Genomic DNA, 12,843 nt, shown 5'->3' on the forward strand with positions numbered 1-12,843 from the left:
GTGCATCAGACCACCTGGTTGGGGGACGTATTATCGACTGTTCGATTGAGCACCATTCTAAATATCCTACTCCCACCCTTTACAGTGCTGATTTCTCCGCCCCCCCCCCCTCTTCGCCCCACCTCCTCTAACTACACAACACTCTTACCCACCTTACCACCATCTTCTACTCCCTCCCCTCCCTCCATTCCTCCCACCTCCTCCTCTACGTGCCTACGAACACCATCTCCACCCGGAACTATTGACATTGTGAAATAGAACAGCGCTCTAACCTTTGCGCATGCGAGAGCCTCTACGCATGCCTACGTGAACACATTAACAATTGCATTGCAGTGCCCTACCCCCCCCCTCTTTTCGTACCCCCCCACCCCCCCCCCCCCCCAACACACACACACCACTTATCCACTCCATTACACCGATCCGATCGCTTCCAATTGTTCTCACCTAAGACTCCCAAAGACTTTTTGAAAAAAAAAAAATTCCCAGAATTTCTTTCGAGTATTGAACCAGTTAGAATCCGTGAATTTTCTTTACATTTTTTTATCGAACAGATCAAAAGCGTTTTTTTCTTTCTTCGCTAGAGTATGTTTTTTTTCTTCTATGTAGAGACGTATCCAATTTTTCAGGCTAATATATTTCACGCGTATCACGTGCAAGTATTCGATAGGCTTACACGGTTATCTATTGCTTGATATGCCGAGGTCACAAAAACTCGTGAACTCTACTTCGCTTGCCGCATGGACCGTCAGATTCAAGAAGGGAATTTTACTTTACATTACACCGTTATATATATATATATATATATATATATATATATATATATATATATATATATATATATATATATATATATATATATATATATAGCTTACAGTAACATAACAAGCACGATATAACTCTAAACCTAACGGTAGCTTCAAAATAAAACTGCCCCAACTCCTACCTATATACTTATCGCAAACCCAACTTTAACCATAGAACCAAACTGAATAGTTCAGACGGTTATAAAGCAAGTTATTTTCCGACGAAAATTTAAACATTTAAAAAAATGAAATTTCCATATTTTTTTTTAAAATCAATTATTTAAAATCCTCATTTTCCTAATAATGTTTGGTAATTAAATTTTCGTACTTTAATCACGTAAATGATTTAACAGCCATCATTAAAGGAATGGAAACAGCCCCCCGCCCCCAAATAAAATGTAATGACAAGAACATTTTTCTCATTACTCCTATCCCAGCCAGCTAATAGGTTAAATTTAAATGCAAATAGCGCAGGAATAAGGCAAGAACGTTAACTAGGGCAAGCAATGAATGGGAGACAACTTGTATTCAGAATCAGGGGGAGCAACTGACCGAAAAAGGGGACTACGTAGGTAGAAGGTCAAGGGTGAAGGGTATTATTGATGGGGGTTGAGGAAGGCGAGACTATAAAAGGACCGATGGGATATTAATAGCATTACATGATGTAGTGGTTAATTATCTTTTGATTACGTTTTTTGTTCGTGTTATGAGTAGCCTAATCTTTAAAGTGGTGTTAACAGGAGCTTCTCTGGATTTGTTTTTCAACATAGACGATCGTCTATAACTAAGGAATGTTAATCGTAATAAGGTATGTTATTCCCAATTTGAGATGTAGCATCTTTATACGTATCCAGTGTTGTAATGAATCGTTCAATGTACTGAGGTTAGATTTAGATATCCATTAGAGTTGAGTAGACTCACAGACTACAGTCAAGTACTCATTCGAGTTGGGTAGACTCAGACTGAGGTCAGGTACACATTACAGCTGGATAGACTCAGACTGAGGTAAGGTACTCATTAGAGTTGGGTTGACTCGACTGAGGTCAGGTACCAATCATAGCTGGGTTGACTCAGACTGAGGTCAGAAATTAATTATAGCTGAATACACACAGTAGACATCAGAGCTGGGTACTCTCGAGGTCAGGTGCCCATTAGAGCTGGGTTGACTCAGACTGAGGTCAGGTACCCATTTGAGCTTGGTTGACTCAGACTGAGGTCAGGTACCTATTTGAGCTGGGTTGACTCAGACTGAGGTCAAGTACCCATTTCAGCTGGGTTGACTCTCGAGGTCAGGTACCCATCAGATCTAGGTAGATTCAGGTACTGACGTTATGTAAGCATTAGAGATGATGTTTTAAATTTAGCTTTCAGATTAGCAATCAAATGCTTGATCTCTCAGTGATGTCGTCCCTTACCAGTTTGATAAAAACAGTTTTAAAAATAACCCTATCCATTAAATGCCGGTTTAAAGATTTAAATAACAGACTTTCTGCAGAGTCACTTGCCCATTTCATGTAAAGTTATCATAATTTTTTTTAAATCCCCAAAAAACATTTATAATTTTCATATTTAACAATTCGACCAGCATATTTATCTCCCTTTTATAATTTCCCAATTATGAAAATTACTCCCCCTTGACAGTTCTGAGTTGAATCGATTAATGAGAATCGGGTTGTTTTTTTTTTCTGTTCTCCGGCAACTAAAAACGAGAGTTATCGTTCTTCTGATGAGATGTCCAATGGTGGCGAGAGTTAGATTTGACGAACTGAAATCAGCTTACGAACCCGCATAATGGCGGTTAATTAAAGACTAATGAGTTAATGGCCTTGGTGTCTGTCGTTGAAAGACAATTGTTTATTGGATAAGTTTTTATTGGTTGTTTCTGTGTTTGGAGTTGTTAGTTTTTTTACTTAGAAAAGATAAAGAGATGGTTGGGGAATGTATAGAAACCCTGCATTGACATTTGAGGCAAAGAACAAATTGGAAAAGAAGATAATGGGATATGGGAATATTGGGATAAGACGTTAATGGGATTTGGGAAAAATGGGATAAGAAGATAATGGGATTTGGGAATAAAGGGACAAAGGAATACTGGGACTAAAGAATAAAGGAACATTGTGAATAATGGGACAAGAGAATAATGGGACAAGGGAATAATGGGACAAGGGAATAATGGGACTGGGGAATAATGGGACTGGGGAATAATGGGACTGGGGAATAATGGGACTAGGGAATAATGGGACAAGGGAATAATGAACTAGGAAATAATGGGACTGAAGAATAATGGGACTAGGGAATAATGGGACAAGGGAATAATGGGACAAGGGAATAATGTGACTGGGGAATAATGGGACTGGGGAATAATGGGACTAGGGAATAATGGGACAAGGGAATAATGTGACCGGGGAATAATGGGACTGGGGAATAATGGGACTGAAGAATAATGGGACTAGGGAATAATGGGACTAGGGAATAATGGGACTAGGGAATAATGGGACAAGGGAATTATTGTATTATGGAGTAATGGGCTATGAAATAATAGGGCAAGTGAATTATGGGAGTGGAGAAAAAGTGGATTTAGGAAACATAGCATTATTGAGAAAAAGGAATAAAGGGGACTATAGGATAATGAAACAGTGGATTAACTTTTTTTAAATTAATTACGAGTCAGTGTAACTACTAAGCCAATAAATTATTTGTGCTATGAACTAACGGAAAAGGTGAACAAACAAGATGAACCTTTAAAGTCATGGAAATAACGAACTAAAGAACAAAATGAATCCTCGGAGCAGTACTTGGCTATAGATTATTAGAGCATTGAATTATAAGTTTAAGCGGAGCTAGAATGTTGAACAGACTTTCTGGAAATGTAAAACTACTACCAAGAGGAATGGGATACCAGCCATGACTCTTCAAAAGGCATTACAAGAACAAATTTTTGTTTGTTTGTTAGGCCTCAATAATCACTGTTGAAATGAAGGAAAAAAATTGCATTTAATGAAGAAAATGAACCAGGAATTAAAAAAAAAACAAATGTCCTCAAAATAGCAATCCATTATGTATTTTATTTAAAAATTCTTGAATCTTTTCATTAAAATATTTGTTTTTCTTTATCGCGTATTGTCTAATTAATCGGTGAAGTAATTAAAAGGCATTGAAGACAGCCACATACAAAAATTCACTTAATACACGTGTAGTGAATGATGAATTAAGAATACCAAAGTCAAGCAAGATGTTTCAAGCATGTATACAGGTTGAATTTGTGTTACATTAACTTAAAGCGATTCGATCGCTATTGATTAATCTACAGGAATTTTTAATGGCTCTAATCAAAGATGGTAATGAAAGTTCTTATTGCAACGTGGTAAAATGGTGTTGAAAGTACAAATATAGACTAGTTATCTATTCTTGTCCTGGTGATTTTAAAACAGAATAGCAAGTTTAATATTTTTTAAATTACCGTTTACTACTAGATAAAGATATTAAGTGGAAACACTTTTTAAGATATTATTTAATTTACTATTAAAATATATATTATATCATTTGTAAAGTGTCTTCTTATCTAATTTTAGTCCGAATGATATTCTAATAATGAATTATCTCCCTTATGAGAAATGCACTGTTAGCGTATAAAGCCAGACAATATGCATACGCTCTGGTATAAAAGTCAGTCTGTATTCGCCCTGGTCTTTATCTACATGTCTCATTAAATACGAATGCTTATGGTTTTTAATATAACGCGATGCGATATAAAATGGCTTATCACACACAACAAAAGACGAGTGTTTCTTTCCGACTGTTTTCTCCGGAGGGGCACTTGATAATTTTTCCGGAGGGGGGGGGGGGGGCGGATACTGGAAAAGACGTTCTTCAGTATTCAGGGGGAGGGGGGTATACGTTCTTCGTGGGGGGGGGGGGAGGGGGGAGCTCAACTAGGTAGTCGCTCGGTGTATCACCGGTGTATCGGTGTGGCCGAAAAAAAAACAACAACCCATAAGCGGATGAGAATTACAAATTCTACGCTAACTGGAAATTTTGTTCATTTTATCGAAATAGTTCTGTTTGAAGTATGCTGATGTTTATAACCACGTGACTAAGATAATGGCACATCTCTTTATATTAGGGATATTTTTAATAGATAAAAAGTTCGGAACGTTATTCTATTTGGAGTTAGTTCTACAACAGAAACGTTCTCAAAACAGTTCTAACAATATAGGCTTGGACGAAAACAATAAACCAAAAAAAAAATATGTATTGTTTATTATGTTTTTTTTTTATAACTCCTCTTGGAGTTTTAGGTTTATGTTAATTCTCATACGGTTATGTGAATACAGCATACCATAGTCACAACATAAAATGCAAATAGACCACATTTCGGGTAATGCAAGCTCCTAAGTATCGCTTGAATACTTACAGAGCAATAAAAAACACACAAACAGGGACGCAATTATTTTTTTTTAAACCAGAGAATAGACAATTACGTAAAACTTTGGTAGCTAAAAGATGTTTTGCTATCTCCGGGGAGAAGAGAACGCTCTCTGTGTACTGTGATGGTGCCCAAAAGTTTCAGAGAGTCAACGGGAAATTTACCTAATGGAATAACTAAATAAGTTATGGTAAGGTATAAGATTAGGGGTTCTTTCAGACATTTTATACTCCGAGGTGGGGATGGGGGGGGGGGGGGGGGGGGGGGTTAGGGGATTTGAAAATTCTGGGGGGTGAGGGTATACGGACACAGACTAAAGTATATATTTCATAAATGATTTTTTTTATTATCTCTGGGAGGAGGGGTGAGGGGAGGGAGGGGTACGTGCTAAAGGGGAATGCTTCTACATTCATGTGCTTTAAAACACTGAGATATTGAGTAGGTTCATAGACAGTTGGTTTCAAATGATCGCAGTAAATACAATCACGCACACAAAGACACACACACACAGACATTTTACACACACACACATACACACACATATTATATATATATATATATATATATATATATATATATATATATATATATATATATATATATATATATTATAAATCTTTAAATATCATAGTATGACTTATCACTTGTTGATACGCGACAAAGAATGCAGAAGGACAGCTCGATGTCATCTGACTGTCATTCGACTGACATTTGACTGACATATGAGGAAAAAACCAGAAGCTACACACATAGACTCTAATTGTTAATTAGTGTCCATTATCGTTCATAATTACAATCATATTACAGCCAACATCAGTATTGTCGCGTTTCATAGCTTCATCACAAATTCCATTGACATGTGTTCTCATCCGGAATTCGATTCCAATAGCAGTTTAAAATGTTTAGTAGTACATGCGGGAACCACCATTAACAATGCATTCACGCTAAATAAATACAGCACAGTTTTCCAGACCCAGGAAGGTTCTAGAAAATTCCAGCTCTGCTGGCGACTAATTTCACGCTTGACTGGTGCCAGTTTGACGCGTGTATTCAAACACGCCCAGAGAGGTCACGTGGGTAGATCGAGCATGTCGGGAAGGATTTGCCCGGCCGGGCGTGAAATTAGGTCAACATGACCTACATTAGGAACTTCCGGTTTGATTTGGTTTCATTGTAAATGTTGGATTAAAAGTGCCAGGCTGATCAGAGTTTCTTCAAGGCATCTCTTCCCCCCCCCCCCCGGGAGAAAGTCTACCCCTCACCCCCACCCCCCCGAAAAAAGTCTAACGCCCCCCCACTCCCCGAGCGAAATGGTATTGATATAGAAAATATATACTTTTACCAGTGTCCGCCCCCCGGAAAATGTTGGCCGCCCCCCCCCCCCCCTCCCGACAATGTTGACAGCTCTCCCCCCCCCCCCTGGAGAAAAAAGTCTGGAAGAAACACTGAGGCTGTTGTTTTCAGACAACGTGAATTCCAAGATACGAGGCAGAAGTTGATGAAATTCACTCCGACTAATGGACGGCGTTGTGGGAATCGCTTACGCGAAAGACTCGAGTTTGGATCCAGGTTAGGGGTCGGCGTGGTCGAGTCGGTAAAGCTCATGGTTGATAAATTCGAAAAAAAAGACTCGAGTTCAACCCTCTGTCAGATAGGGCTCGATCCCTTCCAACACTAAACATTAAGAAAACAGAAGAAGAAGAAGAAGGATCTCGGTTAGTCCGTAGGACGTCCCTGAGTCAACTCAGCCCTAATAGGTAACTGGTCCACATTAGAGAAAACAAAGACAGCTGATAGTGATAACCACACTATTCCTTCATATGCCAAGTTCACTGAAACAGGTGAGCTCTACTTCACCTGTCACATGGATCGTCAGGTTCGGAAAGGTAACCTACTGCGACTCGATTCAACCACGCCGTCTTATAGATCTAGTGATCTTTTGCCAGATGAAGTAGAGTTCATATGTTTTATACCACGATATTAAGGGATGGTGTGGTAAGCACTATGCCCAGTTGCCTTTACTTTTCCAATCATCAGCCAGATACCCGATAGAGCTGGGTTGGCCCACAGTCATAAGTCCGCACCGAGATCCGAACTCAAGACCTTCACGCTATTATCCAAGCACTCTACCAGTCGACCACGCCGTCCCACATAGAGCCCCTACTAATACATGTATAACACAGCAGGGTATAACAGCAAAGCCATCTCGTGTAATCGTTGTGTGATCCGTTTATCACATCCGGGGTCTCTTTATTCATCTAGCCTTTACAAGTGGGTGTTGAATATCGATTCAGGATTTTTTTTTTGCTAATTTCTAATTGTTTATTCATTTATGCACGATTCTGGAGTGGTGTTCCCTATTTTTAAGCTTAATTATGAATTATTTAAAATGTGTTAAAAACCCCGCGTTTTAATTTTATGTTCACAAAATTTATCAAATAATCAACGTTATTTTCTGAGCTTGTACCATAAAAACCTATTTCACCTAAAGACAAGTTCTACCAATGTTACACATTTTCAGAATTGAAATCAACAACAGTAGTTATAAAAGTAACAGAATAACGAAAAAAAAATGAACGACTAATAAAAAATACATAAAGTACACTATGTGTTCATTACATAAAGAAAAATGATGAAAAAAAAATTTCTATGTGTAGAAATATGAATACAATGAACTCTCTACCAACACCCCCCCCCCAACGAAATAGACTATATATAGAAAACATAGAAAAGCATAAAAAAACTTTATATAGAAACCAGTGCCCCGCCCCCCCCCCCCCGGAAAATGTTGTCGTCCCCCGTCCACCGTCCACCCCCCCCCCCCCCTGAAAATAACAAGTGTCCCTCTGCAAACAAAAGTCTGAAAGAAACACTGCAATTAATTAACTGACCATGAAGAAGGGTATAGTCCTTTAAGGGTACACGTTAGCTAGCATGATGTGTGTACATAAATATAAATTGCTGGTCCTGCGAATAGCGGTATTTTCTACTCACACCTAACACTGACTTCACCTGTGCTCTAAACCTAAATCCTAATCTTAGCTTCCGGAATATCTCTTTTGGTGAGTTCCGTTACACGAAAATTTGCAATAGGGACATACACACTAGCTAGCTTGTTCAGTGGCGTAGCCAGGATCGTCTTATGGGGGGTTCAATTTTTTTTCAGCATGATATATATATATATATATATATATATATATATATATATATATATATATATATATATATATATAGGGGTGGGGGGGCTATGGGGGGTTGTAACCCCCCTAACCCCCCTGCCTACGCCACTGAGCTTGTTAACCTTCAGTAATGAACTGGCCCGCAGGTCTACGGGTAAGAATCCCGTTGGGCCCCTACGAACTGTGTCCTAATAGTCCAAGTGTTTTGATTTTAAAAATAATAATGTGTTGTTATTTTCCCGTTTTACCATCTCCTTTCCTTTACATAAAGGCGAATTAATTCAGGCTTTTGAGAAGAAATGATGCACTATGAAAATAGAAATCTAGGGGGAAGGGAGGCAGAGGCGTAGCGACGCTTCCCGGCGCCCGGGGACAAACTTTCGATTTGCACTCCCCCCCCCCTCAAACTTTCGATTTGCACACCCCCCCCCCCCCCCAGACTTTCGATTTGCACCCCCCTCGAACTTTTGATTTGCACCCCCCCACCAAACTTTCAATTTGTTTTTCAAATCCATTTCGGCGCCCCTCCTAAGGTCGGCGCCCGGGGAAAAATGTCCCCCCCGCCCCCCCCCCCCCTCGCTACGCCTCTGGAGGGGGGGGGTGCCTTTTAAAATGTCCCGGGCCCCTTAGACACAGCCAGTCCACCCCTGTTAACCTTTATCACGTTTAGCTTAAAACCCAGCATTCAAAAAACTTATTTCCTATTCAAAGAATTGGCTCTTTTTAACCGGAACTAATTCATGACGTCATAAACGTTTCTATTTTTAGAATAAAAAAAAAAAGACCGCGACTTACCGAAATCACGCTCGTAATAATCAGCGCCGGTCAGGAACTTGACTCCGTCGCTCTGGGCGACGGTCAGATCCGTCAGCCAGCAATTTGCATAGCCCGGCTCGTAGTCGAATCCCGCGCACCGGAAGTCCTGCTCGAAGATGCACCTGCGCGCGCATTGTTCTGCGCTGACGTCCGGGATTTTCCGTTTGTGCAGTTTGGTTGTGATGACATGGTTTGGGAGTCGGTTGAAAAGTTTTTCGAAGGCAGCTGCAATTAGGAAAAAAATATAATTAAAAATTGGCAATTAGTTTTTTTTTTTCTTATGGAGGCAATTTATCAGTGTTAAAAATGTAATAATGTAGGAAGAAGGACAGTTAGAAAAAAAAACAAAAAACTTAATAAATAACATTAGCAAAATAAAAATACAACAAATTGCGTCAAGTGGTTTCTGTCAGAAAAGAGAAAAAAAAGATGAAGTTTATTGTCGATTTTGGAATAAAAAAAAACAAAAAAACAAGCGACGACAGAAACTTGAGAAAAGACATCAAGTAAATAATCTTCAGCTTCACTGGTAAATATAGTAGGTGAAGTAGAGTATTTCTGCTACAGTAACCACGATAAAACCGACTTCCTTTTGCCAATGAGACTATTATATTGATTAAACTATAATTTCGTCGGGGTACGGCGTATTCTAGCGGGCGATAGTCAAGGGTTCGAATCCTGGGCTGGAGGCCGTAGGTCGTCCCTTAACTAAACTGTCCCTCATGTTTGTTTTTTCGACTTTTGAAAGACTAATATATAAGGCTAATTAAATAAAAGTATGACAGGGAAAAACAACGGTCTAAACTATCGAATACCTCATGTTTGTTTTTTCGACTTTTGAAAGACTAATATACAAGACTAACAAAATAAAAGTATGAGAGGAAAAATCAACGGTGTAAACTATCGAACACCTAATTAAAAAAAATTAAATTTCTATTTAATCTCAAGATCAATAAACATAAATACAATGTAATAAACATTTGATTTACATATTTGTTTTTTTTATAGGTCTTTCTGTAAGAAAAAAAAATAGTTTTAATCATCGAGTCAAGTGACCTCGAACTCACGACTACTGTATCTAGCAAGCAGATTCATTACCGAATCGACCAGCCTTTGCTATTTTGCATCCAAAACTTAAACATGATAAATGTGTGCATGTCTTGATTATTTTACCCCAGAAAGCTCAGGGCTCTGCACACCCGAATCCATCTTCATTACTTATGCTGAATGCCCTTGTTCCAACGTCTCTACCCCACCACCCCCACCACCCCCACCCCCACCCCTGATCCTTGTTGACGTTGAGGTCCCGATCTTGCCCTGAGCCCCAGGCCGTGTCCTCCTTGTTTACTGTAGGGAGATTGGTCACCAAACAAAGAATGCCTGTCTGTGTTTCCAGACGGACAGACGGACAGACGGACAGACGGACAGACGGACAGACGGACAGACGGACAGACGGACAGACGGACAGACGGACAGACGGACAGACGGACAGACGGACAGACGGACAGACGGACAGACGGACAGACGGACAGACGGACAGACGGACAGACGGACAGACGGACAGACGGACAGACGGACAGACGGACAGACGGACAGACGGACAGACGGACAGACGGACAGACGGACAGACGGACAGACAGACAGACAGACAGACAGACAGACAGACAGACAGACAGACAGACAGACAGACAGACAGACAGACAGACAGACAGACAGACAGACAGACAGACAGACAGACAGACAGACAGACAGACAGACAGACAGACAGACAGACAGACAGACAGACAGACAGACAGACAGACAGACAGACAGACAGACAGACAGACAGACAGACAGACAGACAGACAGACAGACAGACTAGAGATTTTGCGTTTGCGTGGTACGCATCTAATAACACAGGTTTCTGGTGGAACTAGAGATCTATTGTAAGCAATGCTTGGGAACACATGTAACTAATCAAGTTTAGACATTTCGTTGTTGTTGTTGTTATAAGGTAGAATCAATAACCAATTTTATTATTGCTATTGGTATTGTTATTATATTATTATTGCTGTTATTATTATTATTATTACTATTATTTTTGCTGTTATTATTATTATTGTTATTATTATTATTTTTAATATTATTATTATTATTATAACTATTATTATTATTTTCATTATTATTATTGTTATAACTATTATTATTATTGATATTATTATTATTATTATAACTTTGATAACTATTTTCATTATTATTATTGTTATAACTATTATTATTATTATTATCATTATTATTATTATTATTATTATTATACTTATTACTATTATTAATAAAACTATTATTATTTTTAGTATTATTATTATTATTATAACTATTTTTTATTATCATTATTGTTATTATTTTTATTACCGTTATCAGAATGTGGAATTTAGTTAAGTCAATTATTATTGTGACCATTAACATTTTATCTAGACATTGTTTTGGTCTGGAGCTAAAAGCCGAATTTTAATCTCTTTATTCAAACTCAAAAAGATAATTCTAAAAATAAACTTTAATATTTTACGTTTTTCATACCATTTTCAGAACTTAAAAATGACGGTAATGGATGTATAATTTCATATAACAGAACATCAGTATTATATAACAGAAGATTATTTTTTATTTAAGAGAACATTTTGTAAGCTTTGTATTACATCTGCAGAATGGCAGATTTACATGGCTGGATAGAGTTAGTTTGGCTAACACTTCACACACCTTCTACCCCACATCAATGCTCGCACATTTGCTAACAGTTTCACAGATTTGCTTCGCTAAACATCAAAAACATCCCCTACCACTTAAAATTTCTTCACCCCCACACACACACACACTGACCCCGCCCCTTTCAATACTTAACCCCCCCCCCCCCCACACACACACACATACACACCCCTTCTTTACATACACCCAGCTTCTTCCTCCGTACTCCCAGAAAAGATAAAAAAACACGTTCGATAATCACCAGCTAAACTTCAAACACACCCTCCTCCTACAGACATAGCAACATAAAAAAACCCTACCCCTCACCCCCATCCAACCACATCCCCACCTCCACCCAACCACAGCCTAACACCACCACAAACACCGTCCTCTCATTAGCCCGGCTAATCTTCCATCTCCCCGCCTGCCCAAAATGACCCTTGGCCATTTTCTCTTTTAGAATATCATGCCGCTGGCACCGGAAGTCTGCGCATACACACACGCGCATGAAACCTTCAGCAGAACCGTCGCGACTTATATTCACGGAAACGTAAAGGCGTAGATGGGAGGGGGTGATCACAGCACGACATCACTGAAGACACTTGGTGAGGTCACTTCCAGAAGACCCCCCCCCCTAAGACCCCCAGACCCCCATTATTGAATGGACGAGGCAAACCCACTTGACACGATTCAATTTGGAGCGGGTCATGATTAGAACAGAATCTAATCCTACGTCATTTCAACGGCGGGCTCTACTGAGGCTAAGAGGGAGGGAGGGAGGGGGTGGGAGGAAGTGGGGAGTGTTCGTTAAAAGCTTTTACGCGCATGGTCAAAATGGCGAGACCGGAAACACGTGGTTAAAACCTTGTCTTGTCATTAAGAGGAAACATAAGTAACT

The 12,843-nt window shown here is 39.3% G+C and overlaps 1 protein-coding gene across 1 annotated transcript in view; it reads right to left on the minus strand.

The window, feature by feature from the left end:
- LOC131952238 (uncharacterized) overlaps nt 1-12,843 on the minus strand; it is a gene marked incomplete at its 3' end in the record, with an annotated part of 79,824 nt that overhangs the window by 27,705 nt on the left and 39,276 nt on the right. The window contains exon 3 of the mRNA XM_059314792.1: nt 9,204-9,449. Within this exon, the coding sequence (XP_059170775.1) occupies nt 9,204-9,449 (246 nt within the window). The remainder of the gene's footprint in view (nt 1-9,203; nt 9,450-12,843) is intronic.

This window comes from Physella acuta, unplaced genomic scaffold (genome assembly GCF_028476545.2).
Source record: "Physella acuta isolate Inbredline_101_S28 unplaced genomic scaffold, ASM2847654v3 ptg000861l, whole genome shotgun sequence".
Lineage (NCBI taxonomy): Eukaryota > Metazoa > Mollusca > Gastropoda > Physidae > Physella > Physella acuta.